Source organism: Staurois parvus, unplaced genomic scaffold (assembly GCF_062004578.1).
Source record: "Staurois parvus isolate SC_StPar_1 unplaced genomic scaffold, SC_StPar_1.0 ptg000089l, whole genome shotgun sequence".
Lineage (NCBI taxonomy): Eukaryota > Metazoa > Chordata > Amphibia > Anura > Ranidae > Staurois > Staurois parvus.
In genome coordinates, this window is record NW_028317885.1 from 3,831,296 (window position 1) to 3,858,229 (window position 26,934).

The 26,934-nt window shown below is 42.2% G+C and overlaps 1 protein-coding gene and 1 pseudogene across 3 annotated transcripts in view; both read right to left on the reverse strand.

The window, feature by feature from the left end:
- The window catches only part of SLC12A1 (solute carrier family 12 member 1), a 168,569-nt gene that overhangs the window by 38,722 nt on the left and 102,913 nt on the right, over positions 1-26,934 (reverse strand). For all 3 annotated transcript variants that reach the window (XM_089670337.1, XM_089670336.1, XM_089670338.1), the window contains exon 19: positions 23,978-24,060. In XM_089670337.1, the coding sequence (XP_089526463.1) occupies positions 23,978-24,060 (83 nt within the window). The remainder of the gene's footprint in view (positions 1-23,977; positions 24,061-26,934) is intronic.
- Positions 8,234-8,404, reverse strand: LOC149468350 (U2 spliceosomal RNA; annotated as a pseudogene).

The window sequence follows — 26,934 nt, forward strand, 5'->3', positions numbered from 1 at the left end:
ATTTGTAAAGCAGTTTTTATATATGAAGTCTTAGTTCAGGAGACTTGTGTGGCACTACAGGGAGGCAGAATTATGGAAATTGTAGCAAACCAAATAATATGGCTGTTGTCCCAGAAACCAATCAGATATCTCTATTTTTCACTGGAAAAGAGAAAATGAAGCCTGACAAGCTAGATCAACAGCTCCATTCTATGTTTTAGTTTTCATAAACCCACCAAAATAAATTGGTGCGGTCAAATGGCCAAGCTGCAGAGACAGGAGAAATTAGGCACTGAACAGCCTCCCACCTATATGCTATCTGTCAGGTTTCTATGATAGCGAGCCCTTGTAGAAAGCCAACTCAGGGTTCCCCAGGGTGCAGCATCACTAGCCTGCTTCTTCACCAGGGCTCCTGATGGTGAGTATGGACTTGTAGCAAACTGGAACCTGGTACGCCCAGCTGACAAGACCACTCGCACATGCAGAGTACAGATGCCAGGAGACAGAAGAAGATCCAGGAAACAATCCAAAGTCAGGGCAGGTAAGGGAAAACACTAGACAAAGTCAGGGTTGGTACATGGGTAATAAGGCACAGAGTACAAGTAATATAAGACAAACCAGGAGCACAGAGAAACTAGGAAGTTGCCCAGGCAATGCGGGCTGCACTAAGAATGTCTATATATAAGGAAGCATGCTGGGAGGTGGGCAGGGAAGTGATAGATGCGTAAAGGGATATAAATCCACAGTAGAGTAGGCAATGTCCATAGGTGAACACAGAAGCCGGCAGAACATGAATGGAGTCACGGGTCTAACAAAACCACTGGAGCAAGGAGGTAAGAATTTCGCAAAAAGGAAACTGCAGGCTAGACCATGACATCATCTTTATTGTTCAGCTTGGCACAATGTGATTATCCATATCTTATATCCCCAGGGTTGGTGGAGATACTGGCAACCATTGTAGTAGACCACATTGCATATGGTGATAGCTGCAATCTTCTTGGTACTGCTCAATCAGCTTCTGCTTTGCACACTGAGCAGAGGGGTTTGCTTACTCAGCATGACCACAATTCAGAGAACGCCTTGTATTTTTTTTAATGAATGCAAAGCTTTCTTTGATTGGAATAGGGTAGATTGTGATGCCATCTGCCCCTCCTCTCCACTCCACCCAATTAGAGAATTCCTTGTATTCACTGAAAAAAATTCAAGGTGTTCTTTGAATGGAGTTGATGCTAACTGAGTGACCTTTCCATGTTCAGTGTTCAAAGGAAAAGGTTGTTCAACCTGGAAGGTGGATTTCAGCATCCCCAGTGGCCCTCCAGATATAAGATATAGATAGTTACGTTGTGCCAAGCTGAACCAATAGCAATAAAGATAATTCCTAAAGTTCTACTTTAATACTACCAAAAAAGGAGTGTAGGGTTTACAAAGTCACCCTACATTTCAACCAAAATATTTAAAGTCAAACTCAAGGTAGAAAGAAAACATTAATTAATGCAATGATGTGTATATTTACAAAAATCATCAAATGTATTTTTCAATGCAACTAGCACAGGGGTCAGCAACCAGTAGATCATGATCTACCAGTAGATCTCGGCCAGGTGACTGGCAGATCATGGTCAGGGCTTGCCGACCCGCCATCCACAGCATCAGAGTGCAGTGCAGAGGGACTATTTGCAAAGTTGGAGCTGTAGTAGGGAGCAAGAGCTGCATAAGCTGATATCTCTTCTGTAGTGCTGACTTCTATACCCTGTCATGGTTGGTGGGTGTAGCACCTACCCAGCATTACCCATTCAAGTGAATGAGGCTGCTCTGCAAGTGCCCTGCAACATTGCGCAGTACAGAAAACAAGGGGTTAGATGGGCAGTGGTGTGTTGCTTTCTCACCAACTGCTTTAACCCCTTGGACCCCCCAGAAGCATCCAGGTGCAGGATGCTTGCAGAATGGCCCCATTTACTGGAATAGGTCATGATTGGGAGGCGATAGTACCCACCAATAGCAACAGGGGGGTTAATTCCTGCTGTGACATGTGAACACCTTTGGCTTCTTCCTCAGCAGCTAAAGAGGGTAGGGATTGGGGGCGGTAAAACTGTGACTCAATGACAGGGTTTTACCACCACCCAACTTTACGTGTGAACAAGCAATAAGGGTGCCGCTGCTGGATGCAACTAAGGGCTCATTCACAAGTGCAGCAGGCACAAACCGATCCAAGGGTGTTTGGCAGGTGGTGAGGAGGCGATATGTTGCCTCCTCACCACCTGATTTATTGCAATGCAATGCATGTGATTGTCACACGGTAGTACGTTAATTAGTGATTTAAATCGAGTATGAAGAGGTGACACTGTGCCCGGTGATCTTTGACTTCTCCCATGTTGTTCAGGTAGATTTTCGTGCATACCCTTATGAATACGTGCGGTTGCATGAAACGTGAGCTGGGTGAGCAAAGTACGATAATAGACCAGACCACATTCCAGAGGGTTTCCTGGATCCATACCTTAAGAGGGGTTATCTCTTACATGCGCATATTGATTGCGCATCTGGTGAGTGCGCAGTCTTATATCGATTTTGGATATCACCACGTTTATTTGTCAATAGGGATCCTCATGATCCTCTCAACACTCAACCCACTGGGATATTGTGGACTGGGCACTCATGATTATCTCTGAATTAGTCACGATATAGTGACATATATTTTGTGGACTTTAATTTCTGAACTTTAATGTATTTTGCACTATGATGTGTTGTTCACAATAATTTATGCAAAACGAGATACTGGTTTAAAACCAATTTTTATTTTATTCATTTATCTAGGATTCCATAGTGCTGCACCTTTTGTTTACATATGAGTTCCTATACTGTATATGTATTTCAACTGCTTGCCTGGAGTTTGGTGTCACATGCCTGATGAAGGGGTCCTGCGAGACTCCAAAAGGTTGCCTTGCTGTAACTATGTGATCATTTATTAAAACATTTGGACCCATATTTGTGATCCTCGGTGTGCTGGTGACATTCTTCCTTGTAGTCACACACAGAGCCGTGGCTCGGCCCTGACCCCTCACTTTCCTGATTGGCTCGCTGGCTGTTAATGATAGCAGCGAGAGCCAATGGCTCTTGCTGCTGCCTCAGCCAATTAGAAGAGAGAATCCCTGGAGGACTGAGGCTCTGCAGGACATCGCTGGATCGAGAGGGGGCTCAGGTAAATAAATATTAGAGGGGGCTGGAGGTGATGATACACTCAGAAGGTATTTTACCTTTATGTAGAGAATGACGTAGCCCCCCCCCCCCCCCCTCAAGCTCCTGAGGCCTCCTGGCCACACATCCCAGGAGGCTCTGGGTCAGCAGTAATTATTTAAAGAGTAATGGATCAGCAGTCTCTTCCTACTTCTTGCAGCCAGAACCCCCCCCCCTTCCCTGCAAGAACCAGTAAGGGATCCTTCATACTAGCAGTTGAGGGGCTGCTCTGCAATGCATGCGGTTGCAGCACAGTAGTGTAGAGGTCACAGAGTTAAAGCAGGTGGAGAGGAGGCAATACAATACCTCCTCACAGCCTATCAAATGCTCTCTGATGAGCTCACCAAACATGGATTGCTCTTCAGAGATCAAAGCATGTGTGAATGAGCCCTAAGAGACAGACGGCTAATAATGAGTTCAGGGAGCAAGATGGTGATGCAGAATTGGGTGACAGCAGTGGAGCAATGAATCACTACAGGGTGCAGTGGATATGCTAGATGTGTGAGCTTGCTTAGTAAGCATAACCCAGCAAACCAGGTAAAAGGGAATTGGAAAAAAAAAACAATTTTAAGGTAGATTTCTAAAATGTTCATGTGTAGCACTGGCAAGTGCTGGTTAGTGTTAGGCAATATTTGACATTTAAATGAAGGACCTGGGGGTTTCTGTAGTTTGTGATTAAATCAGTACCTGACAGCTGTCGATAGCACAAACATCTTCCTTAGGAGATAGTTCACCCTTTCTAGTGATGGGTGTCAGGCACTGGAGGAAGCACAATGACTTAATCCACAGGTTAGTCTCCTTTATGTGGGCTCTGGTGTTCAGTTTGTAAAGAACTGATGTACATTAGTGGGATAGAAGAGTAACAGCTAACAGTGCTAGTGCACTGATCCACCTACCTGGGAATACAAAGCAAGACAAATAATGTGCAATGAGAATGAGCAATGGGGTACTGGAATACTGCAAAGGAAGGAAGAGGGATACACAACTGACTAGTGTGGGAAGTACTGGAACTTGAACACATTTAAAAAATGTGGCAAACCAGAACCCTACAGCCTGACTTTGGTGTTGTTGATGTCCTTCTTCCACCCTACCTACTTTACTTGTTTTCAACCCTTCTCTAATACATTTCTATACCGTCTTAATGCAGAGGTCCTATTACTTTTCTCTTTATCTCTATTTTGCAGCAGATTTATATATACAAATGGAATCAGCAGTGCCTACTGTATCTGTATCAATGTATCGCCTAATTTGTAATGAGACATCCATGGACAGTGATTTTCTGATTCAGCTGATCTGGCTAGGATCAGCAGGGTGAGAGGATAGTTGTACAACTGATTGGCTCTGATGTTCTGCAGTAATTGGTGTCTCCACACTTCCTAATGTGTGGTAACAGTGCCTGTCCTTCATTTACACAGACAATTGCGTATTTTCTGCACGGAATGCAGAAAGAAGAAGACCTTACTTAAAATACGTACCTGAAGTACTTGGGTTTAGATCCCTGGTGCCCAACATGTGACCCTTTGACATTTTTTATGTGGTCCTTGGGGCCCCTGAAGACACTATACTGTATTTCCCTAATGCTCTGTTTTAGCAATGATATCTAACAGTCTCATGTAATATGTCTCCAGTCTATTAGTGTCTCTTCAAGCATGATCCCTGTCTCTAACAACTCCTATAGCATATTCACAGTCTCTGATAATCTCCTGCAGCATGCCTGCACTCTCTGACTGTCGTTTGTATCACGTCCATAGTCTCTGACCATTTCATGTATCATATCCATAGTCTCTTACCAACTCTTGTATCATGCTTGCAGTCTCTGACCAGCTCTTTTGGCATGCCTGCAGTCTCTGACCATCTCCTGTATCATGTCCACAGTCCCTAGCCATCTCTTGTCATCACCCTTTGGTGATGTTGATGGTTGCACTTGAGGCCCCCCATATATAGAAAGATGACCACCACTGGTTAAGATAGACTTAGATGTGTTAAGACCTGTGCAGTTCTTCTAGTGTGCACAGTGGCTAAGTGGTTAGCCCTTCAGCCTAGTAGCAGTATGGATGTTGGTTTAAATCCCAACCACGGCACTACCTGCCTGAAGTTTGCACATCCTCCCTGTGCCTGTGTGGGTTTACTCCAAAGACAATGCTGGTAGATTAGTTGGCTCTTGTATAAATTGTCCCTAACATGTGTATGAGAGAATAGGGACCTTTGTAAGCTCCATAATGGTTAATGTAAAATATTTATATGTAAATTGTCAGCACTATATAAGTACCTGAAATTAATATGTATGGATGGAGCGGTGTTCTTTTTTAAAATGCTGCACATTTTTGTTTGTAGGCGCAGCTGTGTGTATGGCCCCATCGATTCCTATATTGCATTTAGATGCATACAGGATTCTGTAGGTATCTAAATCTAGCATTTTGTGAATGAGTGTGAATGAGCCTCAACTGTTTCTAAATAATCTCATAGATTGTTCTATACAATACAAAACAACAACATAAAAGTAAAATGGATATAGTGGGCGGCTCAGTCATTAGTGCTTTGATCTTACAGCATTGAGGTCCTGGATTTCATAGATTCATTATCTACTTAGAGATTGTATGTCCTTCCCCTGTATGTGTGGGTTTGTGGTGGATTACTTGGCATCTGACCAGGGGTGTATTTACCACAAGGCAAACAAGGCATTTTCCTAGGGTGGCATTTTTCAGGGGGGGGCGGCACTGCCCCTTGGAAGAAGGGATGGAAGAAGGAACACACGCGGCATGGGGACCTGGTGGGTTCTGAGAGAGGCTGTGGGTTTCATGACGATGTATGCACAGCCCGATTCTCGTTCCTGGGGATGTCCAGAGCTGTGAAGGTGAGTGTCTTTCTCTCTCTCGCCATGGGGGATGGTGGCTGGTGTATGGGGGGCAGTGGTAGTGGAAGGCTCGGGTGGAGGGCATGAGTGTTCTCGGTCAATGTCAGGCTCTTTCTGCTGGGGGGGAGGGGGGTGCGCCAATTTTTGTGTTGCCTAGGGCAGCACAAAATCTAAATACACCACTGCATCTGACCCTAGTCTGAATACACAGGAAAAGCATTTTGTTTTCGTTCCTTAAAGCTGAACTTCGGGCATGATCTAAATTGCATTCTTACATTGGTACAGCCTGGACCAATGTAAGTATGCATCTCTCATACCTGGGGGATTGCTGGAGAAGCTGACAATCACTGTAGCAGTCAGAACTACTCCAGTGATCACTGTGATCTTCCGGGTCCTGTGCCAAGTGGTGGCCCCACTGCATACTGACCACATGGGGTCACTTGCTTTGCACTGCCACCATTTACAAGGCAAAAAGGAACACAGCGCCTCTAAGTGTGTACTGTAGTAGTATTTAATAAAAAGATAAGTAGTAACTCACATCTTAGAAATAAAAAGCATACTCAAGTGGTGAAGAGGTAAAATGTCTTATGCCAGATGTTTTGGGTGACTGTACCAGAAGGAGATAGCCTAGGTCTGCCAGCAGATGGTGCTATGTATGTGTAGCATGGGTGGTGAAGCCTGGCAGAGTCTCCAAGATGTCCGAGATGAAAGAGTGTGCCGGGCGACGCTCGTCCCATGCATGCCCAGAAACGCGTCGTACATTGATGACGTCAAACGCCAAACGTGACCAACCTTGGACATCTTGAAGACTCTGCCAGGCTTCACCACCCATGCTACATATACATAGCACCATCTGCTGGCGGACCTAGGCTATCTCCTTCTGGTACAGTCACCCAAAACATCTGGCATAAGACATTTTACCTCTTCACCACTTGAGCCTGCTTTTAATTTCTAAGATGTGAGTTACTACTTATCTTTTTATTAAATACTACTACAGTACACACTTAGAGGCGCTTTGTTCCTTTGTTCCTTTTACCTCAGAGTACACTTCGCTCCATCACAGCTTGCCCTCAGTGCCTACTGGACTATCCCTACCCATTGGAACTTCTTACCACCTACATGGATTACCGCACCATGCACCTGTCATTCTCCTTTTACGCCATTTACAAGACACCTGGGATTTTTTTCAGTGAGTAAAATGTGTTCTCTGATTGGACAAGGTGGATATTGTGACATCATCGCCCCTCTTCTCCACTGTATCCAATTAGAGAACACCTTGGGAGTGAAAACTCTGGTGCAGCTCTGCATAGAGACCAACCAGCTTTCAGGTTTTATTGCCAAAGCTTAAATGAGCAAGATGAAGTTAGAAGCTGATTGGCTGCCATGTACAGCTTTTTTTTTTAAAGTCTGCAAACGTGCAACTATAACGAAAAACCCATAAGTGTTCACAAAAAAAGTGCAAGTGCAAAACACCACACGAAAAAGTGCACTTAGGGGTGTGCTTTGTCCTTCCCCCGCAGGGGATGGACCACTACCCTGATCCCCCGAGCCACGAAACTCCTGACAGGGACAAGGTTCCCATTTGGTCCTCCTGGCCAAAAGGCCTGGTGGACCACCGTTCCTTGTGTCCAGCCGAAGCCGGACACCCAGTACTTGGTCAGGGGGCTCTCCCGAAGAGAAAACCCCCTAGGGACAGGGGAGGAAGGAACCAGAAGGCCACACATCCTCCCCCTAGACTTCAGGGCAGGCCCGAGGACCCACACCCTCCATCCTGTGAGAAAAACACACACATAAGTAAAGAAAAAGTGACAAAACGTGGGAGGTGTTAAATTAAATAAATAAAAAATAAAAAAGTGGTCGTGCCAAATTGTGCACAGACCAGGCCCTGAGGCCTGTAGCAAAAATTGCCCTGGTCCTAGCCAAAAGGCCTGGTCCTAAGGGCGCTGTGCAGAAAAAGTGTAAACACAGTGACCATGTGCCATCTTCACACTGTGGGGTCCCACACCCAGGTGTTACCAGTGACACCCCTGAGGCGACTACTCAGGGGGCACTGGTTTGCGGACTCTCTGCCTTCCCGACCCCTGGCCAGACAAGGTAGATCCCTTCAAATCAGGAGGAACTGGGTCCTTCCGGTCTCCTCGGGGGAATTACTCCCAGGCCCCAGCTTAACTCGTGGGCTCCCGGTTTCTGTCCCGCCGGTACTAGCCGTCCAGACCCCCATCATACCAGCAGGGGTACTATACAGTCATCCCCGCAAAGCTAGAATGACCGTGGAGCACCCCTACTGGACACTGATAAGAACAGATACTACACTTGATCTTAGCCAAAAGGCCGAGAAGCGGTGTACAGCTGCACCAGCTTTAGTAAATCTCCCACCTTGCATTCATTAAAAATAATCAAGGAGTTCTGTGGATGGCGGCATGCCAAGTGAGTGACCCCTCATGGTGAGTTTGAAGAAGGGAAGCTACTCAACACAGGGACCTGGAAAATCATGGCGAGTATTGTAATAGTGCCATCTACTACATGGATTGTCAGCTTCTTCTCAGATGTATACGTACAGTACATTGTACCAAGCTGGACCAATGTAAGTATGCAATTAAGATCATATCAGGAGTTCAGCTTTAAAAACACGACAACAGCTGAAAAGGTTATCATAAGTCAGTATCACCTCAATGGCACTAAACAGAGAGCAGTAGATGCAATAATAAGTAAAAGGTATGTAAAGCAGATCATGTCATCTGTTGCTTTACAGATATGTAGTATCCCAATTTTTCCAGAAGATGGCAGCAGATCTATTCCTGCACATTAGACATTGGATCTCACTCTTGTCTGAAACATGGAGCTAAATAAAACACCTGTTACATTATTAAAACAGAAAACACTTGAATAACATGAACTAGACAACATGTGTTTGTAGAAAGGAATAAATGAACTGATTTGTAAAACAATTAATTAAAATTTATGATACCCATAAATATTTTTTTCCAGATTGGGAATTCCAATATCCCCATTCTAAAAAAATAATCAATACATATCCACTAGTTAATGGTCCTGTAATCTATTTTACACGAAATTGTGTTTTTCTGCCTCCTTATAACGTCTTCCTCAAGCTCCTGATCATCTCCCTTTCCCTCTCACTTTCATTTGTTTGGAACAAGCAGTGCACATTAGTTGTGGTCATGTTTACTGCTCTACCCATATGGAAGAAAAATATATTTGAAATATATTTTTAAAATATTCATCCCAAATATATTGACATATATTCGAAATACTACAATTTTGGCCATATTCTATATATATATATATATACACTGCATGTTGAAATGCGTTTTTATTACAAAATATATGAACAATATTTTTACAAATACAGTTCAAATATACTGTAAGTCTTTAAAAATGCAAATGGACATTTTTGGAATGCATTTACAAATATATGTAAAAATATATGTTAAAATGACTTTTTTATAAAATATATATATATACTGCATTTTGAAATGTGTTTTTATTACAAATATATGAAAAATATTTAAAAAAAATACATTTCAAATATACTGTATGTCTTTAAAAATACAAATCTACATTTTTGCAATGCATTTAAAAATATATGTTAAAATGACTTTTTTACAAAAAAATATATATATATACTGCATGTTGAAATGCGTTTTTTATATATTACAAAATATATGAAACATTTTTTTAAAAATATATCCTTCAGATTTTTTTTAGCATATAAAAAAGTAATTTTAACATATATTTTTACATATATTTGTAAATGCATTCCAAAAATGTAGATTTGTATTTTTAAAGACATACAGTATATTTGAAATGTATTTTTTTTAAATATTTTTCATATATTTGTAATAAAAACGCATTTCAACATGCAGTGTAAAATATATATACATACATAAATATATATATATATATACACAGTATATATATATATATATATATATATATATATATATATTGAACTATATTTTGAAATATATTGAATATGGACAAAATTGTAGCATTTCAAATATATGTCAATATATTTGGGAAGAATATTTTAAAAATATATTTCAAATATAATTTTCTTCCATATGGGTATGCATCCACACCACAAATCTATCTGTAGGCCATCTTAGGAGCGGGCAAGAGAGGGTGGTTATGATCCTACATAGAGTGAGACCATGGAGAACAAACTTAACCACCTTCTATCAGATTACAGCAGCAAAAAAAAAGAATTGTGGATTTGGAGGAGGCTGTGATCAATAGCAGGGATTTTTCTGAGTTAAGAATCAATACTTGAATAGGATTTTTTATTTAGCCAGAGTTTTGTGTCACTTTAAACCCTGCCTTATGGCTGACCACTCTAACAAGTCACCTCCTGCGCTCAGAGTCCCAGATCAGGAATTAATGGACAGACCATCCTTGGCTAAACATATCCACCAAATGAGAAAATCTGTGCAGCCATTTTAGAAGGCTGAGGAAGCTTAGGACAATGCTGCAAAATAAGAACAAAAGAAGGCGCACCAGCCATGCGAGTTACCGCAGTGACAAGAAATTTATTGAAGGATAATACAGATGTATACTCACAAACGCCAACATTTCATAAGCACGTAATATCCAATACTGGACAATCAGACCAGAGTCATGTGCAAGTAAAGGAAGATCCTAACAAATGGCTGACGCGTTTCGAAGGGAGATCCCTTCTTTCTCAGAGCCAGCAGAGGCTCTGAGGAAGAAGGGATCTCCCTTTGAAACACATCAGTAATTTTTTAGGGTCTTCCTTTACTAGGGACTTGCACATGACTCTGGTCTGATTGTCCAGTATTGGATATTACATGCTTATGAAATGTTGGCGTTTGTGAGTATACATCTGTCTTATCCTTCAATAAATCTATTGTCGCTGAAGTAATGTGCATGGCTGGTGTGCCTTCTTTTGTTCTTATTTTGCAGCGACCCTGATTCAGATCCATCCTTAACAACAAAGGTGGTCCCCTATTCCCACACATATCAAAAGTGAGATTTGGCATTCAGCTGCAGTGTGTGTAGTAAGTCTATCCAGGATGATGTAATGGCATCTATGGGAGTCCTATTCTATTGACCTTGATTGATGATGAATTAGATTTGACTTGTATTGTGGATTGCAGAGTTTATACTTAGCTACTGCTTATGTTATTTTTCATGGATATCCAAATTCATCTTTTTCGAGCACCAATATGTGAATGAGCCGCTATATCAACTGGGATATTAGAAGTGCTGAAGAACTGTGACAGCTGGTTGGCAGCAGGCACTGTTCAAACAACAGTTTTTGGCCCGGCTACTTCAACAAAAATCATAGTTACATAAATAGTCAGGCTGAAAAAAAAGACACAAGTCCATTTAGTTCAACCAATAGAAAAAATACCTAATAAAAATCCTCCATATACACAATCCTATACCCACAGATTACCCAGAGGAAGGCAAACCCCCCCCCTCCAAAGCAATCCGCTCCAGTGGGGTGAATTCCTTCCTGATTCCCAAGAAAGCAATTGGATATTCCCTGGATCAACTATTCCTTTTCCAATTATATTTGGTGTATTCAGAAATACATCCAGCCCTTTTTAAAAAAAAAACAATCTACTGAGCTGGCCATAACTAGTTCTTGAGGGAGTCTCTTCCATATTTTCACAGCTCTTACTGTAAAAAAGCCTTTCCATATACAGAAGGTAAATCTCTTTTCCTCCAGATGTAAAGAGTGCCCCCTTGTCCTATGTAATGATCTGAAAGTGAATAACTCGATGATACACTATACGAGGTGACAATTTAATTCCTGGATTGTCCGTGGTGTAGCACTATGGTGGTAAGTTACATAGACCCTACCCGTGCTGCCATTCGCGGCTGTCAATCACTGGGTCCCGGCCGGTGATTCCCCACCGGCGCCTGGTTATTACCAAATATCTCCGACGGGGAGGAGGGCTGCTTTGTTTACCAACAGTCCTCCTCCCTGTCAGCTCGTGCACACTGCTCTGGATGGCTATGCACAGCACAACCATCCACAGCAGCGTGCTTACAGTGAAGCACACTGACATAGCCCCCTAGTAAAACTCCCTGCACACAGTTAACCCTTTGATCCCCCTCATGTTAACCCCTTCCTGCTCAGTGCCGTTAGTACAGTGTCAGTGCTTTTTGTTAGCACTGATCACTGTGTTGGTGTCACTGGGGATGTCAGTGACACCAAGTCAGTTCTCCCCAGTGTCAGAATGTCCGCCGCAGTCCCGCTATTACCGCCATTACTAGTAAAAAAAAATTTAAATTCCAGTATCTATACCGATATTTGTAAACACTATAACTTTCACATAAACCAATTAATTTACATGTATTGGGATTATCTTTTATTATTAATATTATTATTATTATACAGGATTTATATAGCACCAACAGTTTGCTCAGCGCTGTACATTATAATGGGAGACAGTACACGAGACAGTACAGTAACAATACGATTCAATACTTGAGGGGTTCGAGGGCCCTGCTCCTTGGAGCTTACAATCTAGGAGGGAGGGGATAGTGGTACGGGAGGAAATAGCTGTGGGGGATGGAGTGGTAGGAAGAGTGGAGGAGTTCAGTAATTAGCTGAACTCAAGGATCCCTTGAGAAAAAGTCCAGGAAGTGACGAAACGTGTCGGGACACGTGACGTCTGGCGCACCTACGTTGACCGGAAGTGTGATCGCGGCCATTTTGGAAGTGGGAACATGTGGTTGTTTCCTTGCTAAATACATACTATTGAGCTGTGTCTTTGCCACTGGGAGCTGTCATCTTCTAATTTTAATGTAAGGTGTTGAATAAATGTTACTATATTTTATATACCATCATCTCTAAAATCCCTGATTTATTTCATGAGGAGAATGGAGGAGAAATCATAGGAATAACTTGGACCTTGGAGAATGTTTGCATCCTTTATGTGTGAAATGCCCTTCTGATACTGATATAGGGTAATTATTCACTGTTACACGAGTTGGGGTGGTTTATTATGATTTCACAATCAATTAGGATTTTTTGGATAGAGTGGTTTGTAGTATATCACTGTTTGATATTTAATGTGGTTTACACATTATTGGAGTGAATCACTGTTGTTTGTTTGCAGTGTTCACAAATTAGAGTGGATTCATGTTTGCTGGATAAAATGTTTTATTTATTTAATATTTTATTACTATAATAATATTGAATATATTTTATATTTTTATTATAATTAATTTTTATTGTGGTATAATAATTTTTTTTTTCTCTTTCTCACGTGTGTTTTGCACAAGTTATGCAGTTTTGCATGATTCACTATTAGTGACACATTGATACTTTAACTAAGGGTAATACACTATTTTGAGTTTATGTTTTTTTGAGGTACAAGAAAATCGGGATACTTCACGGTGATTAAAATAAAGAGAGACATTCTTTTTGGAGGAAGAAAAGACTTTATTATATGGAATTGTGTAAATATAGTGTGATTAAAGACATTTTGGAACACTTTCGAATGGGTATTTAATATAGGATATTGGAAAGAAAAGGTTTATATTCATATTTATGTTTGCTTTCAAGGGTGAAAGTGATTGACTTTTCTTTTTAGGAGCACTATTGGTATAGGTAGTCTGGTGCTGATTGATAGATTTATATTGAAGCCGTGAGAGTGTATCAGTTGGCCAAGGGAGGAGGTGTAGATGGAGAAGAGAAGGGGCCTGAGGACAGAACCTTGAGGGACCCCAACAGAGAGGGGGAGTGAAGAGGAGGTGGCAACGTTATAGGTAACACTGAAGGAGTGCTGTGATAGATAGGAAGAGAGCCAAGAGAGAGCGGAGTCTCGGTGGCCAAGAGATTGTAGTTTTTTGAGGAGGAGGGGGTGGTCAACCGCGTCGAAAGCCGCAGAGAGGTCAAGGAGTAGGAGCACTGAGTAGTGGCCATTAGCTTTGGCGGTGAACAGGTCGTTGGTGAGTTTGAGTAGGGCAGTGTCGGTGGAGTGTAGGGGGCAGAAGGCAGACTGTAGGGGATCACGGAGGTAGTTGTCGGTGAGGTGGGAACTCAGGCGATTATAGACTAGGCGCTCTAGGAGTTTGGATGTAAATGGCAGCACGGAGAGGGGTCTACGGTTGTCCAGGTCGGTGGGATCCAGGGAGGGTTTTTTTTAAGTATGGGAGTGACGTGCGCGTGTTTTAGAGGGGTGGGGATTGTGCCAGTAGAGAGGGAAAGATTAAAGATGTGTGTGAGGGAGCGTAGGATGGAGGAAGAGAGTGATCGTAGGAGTTGTGAGGGGACAGGGTCAAGGGAGCAGGTGGTGAGGCGGGCTTCAGAGAAGACCTTAGTGACCTCTTCAGTGGTAGCGAGGTCGAAGGAGTGGAGTGTTGAGGGGGTTTTAGTGTGAGGAATGCTGGGGGGGTGGAAGTCTGGGCAGTGGCGAGGTCGAAGAAGTGGAGTGTTGAGGGGGTTTTAGTGTGTGGGATGCTAGGTGGGGTGGAAGTCTGAGCAGTGGCGATGTCCCTACGAATTGCGTTGATCTTGTTTTTGAAGTGGTTAGCAATCTCGTGGGCGGTGAGTGAGGTACTGTGTGGAGGTGGGGGTGGAGAAAGGAGGGAGTTAAAAGTAGAGAAGAGCCAGCGAGGACTGGAGGAGAAGGTATTAATGAGGGTAACAAAGTAGGCTTGCTTGGCAGTGTGAAGGGAGGAAGTGTAAGTTAGGAAGGCATTGGGTGAATGCTTGTTGGGATCTGGTTTTGCGCCATAGTTGCTCCAGCGCACGACTGCGTCGTTTGAGATTTTTCTTATGGTCAGTCTACCAGGGTTGTAGCTGTCAGGGTCTAAAGCTTCGTGTTGTTGGGGGTACTAGCGAGTCTAGGGCGGCTGATAGCGAGTTGTTATAAACAGTAGTGGCCAGGTCAGGACAGGGGAAGGATGCTGTCATAAAGTTGGTCAGCAGCGGAGTGGAAAGGGGCAGGGTTCAAGTTGCAGAGGTTTCTGCTGGTGATAGTTTGACGTATGGAGGGATAGGTGTTTGATGACGAGGAGACTGTGAAGGTGATGAGATTGTGATCAGAGAGGGGAAATGGGGTGTTTGAGAGGTTATAGGGAGTACAGTGGTGGGAGAAGACAAGGTCTAAGGTTGTCAAAATCTGCCTGGCGGCGTCTCTATTGGTCCACAGTACAGAGTTCCTCAGGGCGCGGGGTCTAAGTCCCAATCTGCTTATTCACCAGGGCCCCTGATGGTGGGGATGGACTTGGAGCAGACTGAAACCAGGTCGTGACCCCTGAGTACGTCCGACAATGGTAGAGAGCACCGTCAGAGGAGTAAGAAGTAAGGAGTCTGATGTGAAGAGGCTGGCAGACCTGGTAACCAGGAACGATCCCTGCGGGATGGATGGATCGTCTGGGTGGCTGGAAGCGTAGTCTGGCAGGCCAGGTCAGCAACGCGTGGGCAGCGAGGTACCAGAGGAAAAGGCAGAGAATGGTCGGGGTCACAAGCCGGGTTCAGTAACTAGCGGACAGCGTGGTACAGAGGGTCAGGCAGAAGGATGGTCAGGCAAGCCAAGGGTTAAGCAGGATACAATCAGCAGGGTCAGGTACAATGCAGAGGTCGGTAACGGAGAAACACAGGATCAGGTATCAGGAACAGAGCACAAAAGACCAAACGGCAATTTGACATACCTCTAGTCCCGTTTAAATAGCCCGCCCTGCGCTGTCATTGGTGCCAGGCACGCGTCCGTGATCGCGAGTGCGCATGCATGGCCATCGCGATCACCCAGGTCCTGCTGCTCACTGGTTAGGACGCATCGGTGTCCTACGCATGCGCTGCCCGGCGCATCGCGGCAGGGACACCGATCCCTGACAAAGGTATTTCTGTTGGAATGAGTGCAGGACTGAATACACTGCACTAGCTCAAAAGAAGAGGTTAAGTGGAGGATCGTTTAGCAAAGACATGTAGCAGAATACATTTTGGCCTAAATTTATGATGAAATTTGATTTTTTACATTTTTTTACTGAACATGTTTAATAGCAAAAAGTCAAAAATATTGTTTTTTCTTAAAATTATCTGTCTTTTTTTTATAGCTCAAAAAATAAAAACTGCACAGGCGATCAAATACCACCAAAAAAAATCTCAATTTGTGGGAAAAAAAGGGCGTACATTTCATTTGGGTACAGCATTGCATGACCACGCAATTGTCAGTTAAAGTAACGCAGCGCCGTAACGCAAAAAATGGCCTGGTCGGGAAGGGGGGTAAATCCTCAGGAGGGCAAATCGTTAAGTATCTAAATTTTGTTGAGCCGCCAGGTCCACACACTTAGAATTCTGTCCGACTATTTGAATGAGCAGAAATTCTAACAGTGTATGGCCAGATTAAATGAAGTCAAAACTCCTGATCTGCATATTCCAGTTCAGTGACTTGGAAATGGTTGAGCTGAAAGGGTCGACACACCTGCCAGTCATGTGGTATTATCAGTAGCAGATCAGCAGTTGCAGACTCCTACTTATTTCTGTTAGGTCCCATTCATCTCAGCATTGCAGGCAATTCCAGTAAAATTGCGGCAAAATGTGCATATTCATAATGGCACCCCAAAAAGGCGTATTTTTTGCACAACAAAATGTGCGAGAAACACACCAAATCGCGTTGTCCAAAAGCATGCCAAATTTGGATCTAAAATAAGGTACAGGAGCTACTTTGGCATGTTTTTGGAGCAGAGGGCAGCACATTCAAGTGAATGGTGTCACCCCAGAAACATGCAAAAAATCTTGCAAAAACACGACACTCCCACGCTACTAGATATGAACGGGGCCATTAAATATGAGACGTTGTGAGAAGAAGGGAAAGGTCCATGCTGATATAGAAGAAGCCCAAAGCAGATAATAATAGGAAGATCATTGTGGAAGACAGATATATATCTCTAGGCGTAGGTTGCCTTCATGCGTTCTGTCATTTTTTGCATCAAAAGCTGTCTGAAAATGATTGCTGTTACTAGAAAATTGCTTTGTGTATGGCTGGCGTTAGCAGCACAGAGTTTAAAAAGACAGGGAGAGTATATCACCCCATATGGTGACCATACACTTAACAAATTTAAATATGAGCATAATTTCAATAGATTTACTGTCCAATCAGAAATACGACTGGATGTTTGAAGTAATCATTCGATGCACCATGAACTTATCTATCTTATCAAATAATTTACTTTCCTTTGATCAGATTTTCAATTTGCTCTAAATAGATTTGCCACTAGAGATTAAAGAAAAGTTTCTCTTTAGACTGGAGTTCTCCTTTAACTACTTCGATACCAGGCACTTATACCCCTTTCCTGCCCAGGCCAATTTTCAGCTTTCAGCGCTGTCGCACTTAGAATGACAATTGCGCGGTCATGCAACACTGTACCCATATCAAATTTTTATAATTTTTTTCATGCTAATAGAGCTTTTTTTTGGTGGTATTTAATCACCACTGAGTTTTTTTATTTTTTTCTAAATAAAACACCTGAAACATCCTTTTCTTCATTTCTGTTATAAAATTTTGCAAATAAATAACATTTCTTCTGTATTTCTTTGGTGTAACTGATTATAAAGTGTTATTTGGAGTTTGGCTTCAATTTGTACGTTTCTTTAAATCAGCTAACACATCAAACACTCCTCTCCTTCAGACTGACAATGATGCTGTCTGCTGTGCCCCCTGTGCTCCTTCACCAAGAGTGGGGGCATTCTAATACAGGAGATGTGTTACTGGCCAGATCACCAGGTGAAAACAGAGGGGGAAAATCCTATAAAAGAAAACTAATGCAGCCACCACATCTAATTGTGCCATATATTAAATATTTGATTTTGTGTTTAATAACATTTTAAGTTATCACATATTACACCAGCAGACTAATTTAATAGGACAGAGCTTAGCACAGTAACCAATGACAACCAAGGAACTGCCATTCTTTATCTGACTACAAGATGTTGATATCAACCTGAATTAAGGCTGCCATACAAATCAATCTGTGGGTGCCCCTGCGGGGCTCCACAAAAGTCAGCCAGACAGTGACTGTAGCCTATCAGATGCAGCCACTGTTCGGGCATTCTGACAACCATGGGTGCTGGCTGTCAGGGTATAATAGCCTACAGGGGAAATTGATTCATGCACATTGCTTAGCGCAGATGGAGAAATGTGAACAAAATACTGTACATCTATGCATGTATGGCCAGCCTTAGTTCTTAGGTAGGCTCCTACAAACCTCATATAGTCATATTGCCCTGCCTCGTTAAGTAGAAAACTACCAATACACCCATGCATGGACAAGTACTCAGACATCATGGGACAACTGGGTTCTTCCAAATGCTGGCTATATTTAAAAGGTCAAATTTAAATTAGAACTAATGGCAAAACTTTCTTGATTTTGGATAGAGTAACCCCTGACAGTTATTTATTTTTGTATTTTTAATTTTTTGCCATCTGTATCCTATTCCCTTCACTACCTGTCCCTCAGACAAGACAGGAAATGAGAGGCAAACCCCTCAAAGTAAGGGCATCTCTGGTTGTCACCAGGGTCATCGGAACTAGTGTCCCCATTGGAAGATTTCCCCTCTATTAACCACTTCCAGTCCGGCCCATGTAGATAAACAGTCGGATGGTAGCAGTGCAGGGGCCATTTTGGACTGTGTGCGCTCCCTGGGAGCGTGTGGCACAACGATCTGGTGCCCCACTGTGTCCGGAGGACCAATCGCTGTACGGGACCTCTGTGTGAGGTCCTGATGATGTGATCACTGATTGGCCAATCAGTGATCACATGAATAGGAGTAAGCAAGATGTCACTTCTGACATCATTGCTTACTACGTGTGAAATTTGTGAATGATCACAAAGATCAAATGGTACAAGGCTATTCACAATAGCCTTGTACCATGTGACAAGCTGTGAACAATCACAGCTCACACAGTAGTCCTCAATGGCTGCAAGAATGCAGCCAGAGAGGAGGGGAAATGATTGCTTTTACAGCCTTTATGGGTGTAAAAGCAATCAGTGTAAAAAAAAAAAATCTTCATCACCCCCCACAAGTAGTACAGTGTCATTATGGTGATACTGTACTGATAGGGTGACAGTATGTTTAAAAAAAAACCCCATAAATAATTATATAAAAAAATAAAATGAAAATGTAAAAAAAAAATTTTGGAAAATTATAATTTTTGGTTTTAAACTAATTTGGGTTATTTTTTGTTACTAAAAACATAACTGAATACATTTTGGCCAACATTTATGAAGAAAGATTTTTTAGTTGCAACATTTTATAAGGAAAACACTTTTTTCAAAATTTTGGGACTTTTTCATTTATATAGAAAAAAAATAAAACTCCCAGTGGTGAAGAAATACCACCAAAATAAAGTTTTATCTGTCTCAAAAAATGCTAAAAAATGTATATGGGTACAGTGCTGCATGACCGTGCAATTGTCATTCAAAGTGTGACAGCGCTGAAAGCTGAAAATTGGCCTGGACAGGAAGGGGGTAAAAGTGTCCAGACATGAAGTGGTTAATGTTCTAGTGACAACACAAAAATCTGGGATTTTTTTTTTCCACAGATGACGGTAAACATGAAAAATAGATAGGGTAAATCTCCCTAACAAGGACACAACCGCAATAAAACCCTGACAGGTGTTTGTCTTTAGGTATTCTTTAATATAAACCATCTCCCCAAGCCACATACCCATTACTAAAATCCACGGTCTTCTCAAAATGAAGAAATAATATCTTTCAAATATTGTGCTATATTTTATAAAATTACATATTGGGCTACACATTGCTTCTCTTTGGTATCTGCAGAATGGAGAGTGACAACGTATAAATCACGCATGTTATCATCATAACCGAATGTGTCACCGTGTGCTACAAACCATTACTATACTGGTTCAGTCCACCAGTTCCAAGACATTTATTACTATCATAATTGATGTCACTTTCATTGAATGTAACATTTTCCTTTACACTCTGTTCCCCACTATCATAGAATGAGTTATGACAATGCTAGGTAGACAGGAGGATGTGTATTTTATCTCTTTTCAATAAACAGATTACAGGAAATTCACAGCTCAAATGTGAGTTAATTATGGTTTTATAGAAAACCTATAATTTATAAGCATCCATCTCTGGAAATGAATGAAACAAAACTGTGATTAGATACTTTTATCTCCTATAATTGTATCTGCCAGAAGCAGATCGCTGGGTGCTGGCAGAAAAGGCCATGTGGTTTCATTGGTTACCAATTTCCATAAAGTTATATGTCGGTGCAGAGGTAAAGGTAACATCCCATATATAACAGTGATTGGCACACATCGTGACCATCCTGTCATAGGATATACTGTATAATATGATGTATGAGTGTGTTGGGGGTGGCTTTTCATTTTTCATTTTTTTTTTTTAACCCAGCATCCAAAATCCCCTAGTCTATATACTGTGTATATACACTCACCGGCCACTTTATCAGGTACACCTGTTCAATTGCATGGTAACACAAATTTCTAATCAGCTAATCCCATGACAGCAATTCCATGCATTTATGCATCTAGACGTGGTGAAGACGACTTGCTGAAGTTCAAACCGAGCATCAGAATGGGAAAGAATTGGAATTTAAGAGACTTTGAATGTGGCATGGTTGTTGGTGCCAGACAGGCTGGTCTGAGTATTTCAAAAACTGCTGATCTACTGGGATTTTCACACGAAACCACATCTAGGGTTTACAAGGAATGAACTGAATAAAAGCGGCAGTTGTGTGGATGAAAATGCCTTGTTGATGTCAGAGATCAGAGGAGACATTCAGATGGTAGGGTCAGAATTTGGTGTAAACAACATGAAAGTATGGATCCATTCTGCCTTGTATCAACGCTTCAGACTGGTGGTGGTGTAATGGTGTGGGGGAGATTTTCTTGGCACTACCAAGGTGTACCTAATAAAGTGACTGGTGAGTGTATATGAGTGAGGGGACAAAGATCCTTCTCCAGACCAGACTTCAAGATGATACCCTCCAGCAAAAAGAAACCTCCAGGTTTCCCCCTCTTTCCCTCCAGCCGACTTTCAGCTGCTTCTGGGAGAGACACACAGGGCATCATTCCTGTAATTGCTCCTCCACTACACCGATCCCCCTCCCTGTCCTACCCATATCTGATTTCCATGTCTGCTGTCCCCGGAAATGGATCTCAGTATATCCTTGGCTCCTGTGTGTCCACACTGTAATCAGAGGACCAGGGAGGAAAAGCTAGGCGGAGGAGGTTCTGGGCAGGATCATTACTCTGCTTTACCTTCTAGGTGGTTAAAAGTGATGGTGGTCAGGACAGGAGAATACATGGAGAGTCTAAAGGACAGCTGGGATTTGGAGGGAATGTCCCTCTTCTTAAAGAAAAAAAAAACCAAACACTATTTTTAACCACTTAAAGTCCAGACACTTTCACGCCCCTCCAGTCTAAGACAGTTTTCAGCTTTCAGCGCTCTCACACTTTGAATGCCAATTGCTCAGTCATGCAACACTGTACAAAATGAGATTTTTATCATTTGTTTGAAACGGAGCTTTCTTTTGATGCTATTTCATCACCACTGTTTTTTTTATTTTTTGCTATATAAATGAAAACAGTCTGAAAATGATGACAGAAACCCTGCATTTTTCATACACAATTTTTCAAATAAAAAATATTTCTTCATAAATCTAAGCCAAAATGTATTCTGATTCCTTTTTTTGGTAAATAATGGGAAAAAAATTATAGTTTCTAAAAACATTTTTTTCTATATTTATTTTACATACAGTCCCGGTATGAGTACATTGTCACCATAATGACACTGTACTACTTGTAGGAAGGTGATCAGGATTTTTTTTTTTTTACACTGTGATTGCTTTTACAACCATGCTGTCTGTAAAAACAATAATTTTCATTCTCTCTTGCTGCTTTCCTGCAGCCACTGAGAAATATTGTGAGAGCTGTGATTGGTCACAATGCACAAGGCTGCTGAGAATGGCCTTGTACCATGTGATCTCTGTGATTGATCACATAGCTCACAGCAGTAAACAATGATGCCAGGAAATGACATCTTGTTTACTACTGTACATGTGATAGATGATTGTCCAATCAGCACTCACATGGTACTAGGGCCACTCACAGTGGCCCGGCACAACGATTTGTGTTCACAGGGAGCAAGCACAGGCAGCTGATGCGGGAGGGGGGGGAGGGGGGAGACACATTTAGAAACCTCCACCTGCATTGGCGCTGCTCCGTCCGGCGTTTTTGTGGATGGGTTAACCATGTCAACCCCAGCCTGTATATGCCTATATACCCCTTCATTACAAGACCTGATAATTTTAAAATTTAAAATTTCATTAGAATGAGGATGGAATAGGGGGAGCAGTGGTAGGTGGGGCTGGTGGTGAATGGTGTGGAAAAAATGCATTATCAGTGGGAGGGGCTTCAAACTTCAGGAGCCAAAAGTATGTAATTAGATTTAGCAAGAACTTTGTAAGTTATGTTGTGTTTGTGTCCGATAATAATGATTTGGGTGTATTTTTAGTGAACATATAATTTTGATATTTTTTTGGTGGGGGGGCTGTCAGGTAGGCTGTATGGGGCACAATGATTTCTAACAGCACCCCTGCCAACAATTGCTGAAGCCCACACAGCAATTCCAGTACACAGGCTGCAGAAAACTCTAAGCAGGCTTCCTAAACATTTATCACCTCTTCAGCCACCTTCTGGGTACCCCTCTCCCAGGGATTGACTAGGGTCTGATACATATTCATAAATGAGTGATTGACCCTCCTATTCTATTTTCTGGAAGCCTCCTCCAGAAGGAAGCCGACAGGAACAATCGACCACTGACCTTAGGGAATCCCTAACCAGACCAAAAAAACAAAAAACTAAATTTAGTCTATGTTTTGACAGGGCACTGCACATGCACAGTCTCCCAGGAGCTGCTGCTACAGAGGAATATCAAGCCAGATTAGCTGCTGGGGGGGCACACTTCTAAGGTCTGGCCCATCCTGCCATGGCGTAGGGGACCTAGCTTCCAAGGAGTTTTTTTCAGAGCTTTGGACTCTGCTTTGGTCTTGATGATGTCAGGATCCTAGACCATTGGAGCATGGGGGAGAAGAAGCTGCAGGGACTGGTCTAGCTGCAGGTAGGAGCAGAGGTTCGGGTAAGTACATTTTCTTTTTTGTTCCTTTAGACCAAAATGAACCCTTGCAGTTCAGGCACAGGGATAATATTTTAGTTGCCTGGAGCTGAGCTTTAAAGGTGAACTAACACTCTAACAGCATACGGTTTTACAATAGCCTTTGGATACTCCTTACATCCTCCACGGCAGGAAAACCTAGACCTTTAGAAATGTGCTCCAACGGCCACTCTGACGTGTTCAAACGCCATGTGTTTGCAAGGTGTAAGCCCAGCTATTGCTGCTACATCAGTAGTGCAGGGTTTTTTTGTACTAGATCAGCTGCTGGAGGTGCATTTCTAATGTCTGGCCCATCCTGCCATGGAGGGGGGTCAGCTACTGGGGACGTTTTTGGGACATTGCATGGCATGTATGGGGGGGGGGTCAGGATCTACTATTTGAATAGAGGAATTGGTATGTAATATGATGGGGATGCTGAAATGCATGGGGAAATAGCCATTGAAGATGAACAGTGCCTGTATATTTTTACTGCACAACGTTTTCATTTTATTTTTTCTGAAGGTTTATTTAAATTCCATCAGTCACAAATTTATTAACAGAAGTAGGGAGAAACCAGCAAAGATAAAACAACACTTGTATTTGTAAAAATAATAAAAGCAGCGGTGTCAAAGGAGACTCAGAATAGCTTAATAACCTATAAATGTTTCCTCTGTTATTTCATTCAATCATCAATGGTTTGTGACACTTTCAGCATTCTTACCTCTGTTAAACCAAGACCTGCTTCTTCAAAAACAAAGCACTCACCTTGAGCTTGAAGCACTGCTGAGATGTCAAATCCCTGGCTGATTCTCACAATTACAACTCCATATTCAAAATCAAAAGCATCACTGTGAAGAAAACAGATCTCATTTAGGTTACTGTTTCACAATAATGAAACATTTTATTTTCTCTATTGCAGCCTTACTCAACCCTTTTACCCCAAAGGAACCATTTAATTTATTTCCAGGCAGGGGCGGACTGACAACTCATGGGGCCCCCGGGCAATAGGGGATCATGGGGCCCCCGGGCAATAGGGGATCATGGGGCCCCTGTGTCCTTGCCCAAAATCAAAAAAGGCTATGAAAAAGGTACCAGGGGCATCTCATGGGGCCCCCTACTGACCCCGGGCCCTCGGGCAGTGCCCGAGTTTCCAAATGGTCAGTCCGCCCCTGTTTCCAGGTTTCCATTGGTGGTCAGAGTGCCACTTGCATAGACAGCTAAAAAGAAGCTAGCTACATGTGTCATATAGCTGGCTATGCCAAGAGGTGTTAGCCTTGAAACCATGCAGGCACCATCAAATGGGAGGTCAATTAGCCACAGCTCAAGGAACCCCCCCAAGCAACCTCTGGAGGAATCTTGGTTGAGAATGGCTGGTCTTAAGGAATAGTACATTACATTATTACTATATTGGGACCTATACACGCAAAAAACACTGAAGTGTAGGAGTAGGAAGTGAAGAAGATGGCATTGTACTTGGCCCTTCAAGCAATGAAGGCGGTCCCATGGAACCCTGGTCGACAATGGCTTCTCTAGTAGTTCTTAAGTATTTACACTGTTTTGGGAAAAATTCAAAGCAAGCTTTGTGTTTAGTAGATGAAATGCATCAAAATATATGAAAAACCAAATAATGTCCATGGCGATAAATAAGTGGCATACAAATTTTTTGGCATTCACTATTTCACTTTTTATCTTGGTTGCCACTCTTTTTTGCCACTTATTTATTGTCATTGACAGCATTTGTTTTTCTTCTATGTATTTTTTTATGTAATTTATCCACTGAACACTTGATTTTTTTTGCATTCACTATTTGGTCACTGTTGCCACGTGTTGCCACTTGATACACTTATTGTGGATTCACTTTTGTTGATATTCTTTTGCACATTAGTTATATAGTTCTATGTGGATTGTTCACTAATTTTTGGGTTTATGTGATTGCTCATTAATTTATCGGTAGTGCAGCATTTTTTACACATATAATCTTTTACATTTTTTTTGTATTTATGTGTATTGCTTATTCACTTTTAGGATACGTAGCGCAGCACCATTTCTGTTCATACATGTATTTCACTATCTTATTATAGTTAGGTGCTAGCAGCCACTTAGTTTTTGGGTTAGTTTATTTGGCAGCACAGGAGGCTTTTCTCTTTTTTCTTTCTTGTTGAAACTTTGTGTTTGCTGAAAGTAAAAACTATCGTTTTTCTTCAAAATTTTTGGTCTTTTTTTGTTTATAGCGTGAAAAATAAAAAGCGCACAGGTGATCAAATACCACCGTAAGAAAGCTCTATTTGTGTGAAAAAAGGACGTAATTTCATTTGGGTGCAGCATTGCATGACCACGCAATTATCAGTTGAATTAGTGCAGCGGCAAGTAGCAAAAAGAGGCCTGGTCATTAAGGGGGGTAAATCCTCAGGAGGGCAAGTGGTTAAACCCCAGCTCCAGGAAATCTGAAATTTCAGCTTGGCAGTGGGGCTGCACCTATTCTAGGGGAGAGTAAATGTACTTTTACTTACCCAATCTTCAACTCCTCTGGCAGACGCTGCGCCCCTATGCTCCAGCAGTGGGCTGAACAGCTTGGCCCCAGTTAACTATTTAAAGACATAGTAAACCTGGAGGTAAGCTCTAAGACACCTTTATGCAATCACCAGAAATCACCAGAAATATAGATTGCACAACATGGTGGTTCTACAATTTCCACACTCTTCATCCTGTTTTTGTATGTTCAACATTGATGATTGGATTAAGGTGTCTTAAAGTGTGAAATGGTGTATCTTCCCGGCTCTTAATGGAACTGAAGAAGTCATTTGATAAGCTATGAAACATCTTCAACAATGCAGAACAAGTCGAGTTGAATGTAACTTACTACTAGCTATATGTTTTGTGCTATACATACAAATAATAGTTTAAGTATCAATTCAGAAACGATTTCCAATGTCAGGTGTAAATGCCACAGAAATAGGTAGCCCCTCAAAATGTTGCTGTTTGGCCCTATCATCTGTAGTCACAGTCATGTGTCCAATGGATGGGCCTGGACAAAACAGCAGCTGTAGAATGCTTACTGTAAGGCAAAAGCTACATTTTTTAGGTTAATATGTTTGCAGATGTTTCCAATAAGATAGAAAATCTTCACTGTTTGACTTCAAGTCCACCTTTGGACTTTGCAGGGCTTAGCAGGAGTTTATTTACCAATGCAGATCCCACCATATTTTATATTCTTAGTCAGGGCAGACTGACAACTCATGGGGCCCCCGGGCAATAGGGGATCATGGGGCCCCTGTGTCCTTGCCCAAACTCAAAAAAGCCTATGAAAAAGGTACCAGGGGCATCTCATGGGGCCCCCTACTGAACCCGGGCCCTCGGGCAGTGCCCGAGTTTCCAAATGGTTAGTCCACCCCTGTTCTTAGTGCATTTCTACTTAGATAGTGGATACAACAGTGTAAACACAGAACTTTAAATAAGGTACTTTTATACTGTGTGTTGTGATTTGGTGATTCCTTTATTTTTTTCAATTCTACACCCCCTCGCTCCCCGTTTGTAGTCTCATGTGCAATGGTTTTCAACCTTAATGAGACCAGGGACCGGTATATTCTTCTAGGACATTCTGTAAAATGTGGGAAGACTCTGGATGGGGCTAAGGGTCACTTTGGGGAGATGAAGGTTCTGGGGGGGGGGGGGATTAGGGGACTCTTCAACAGACTGTATGACTCTGTAGGGTACATTTTTTT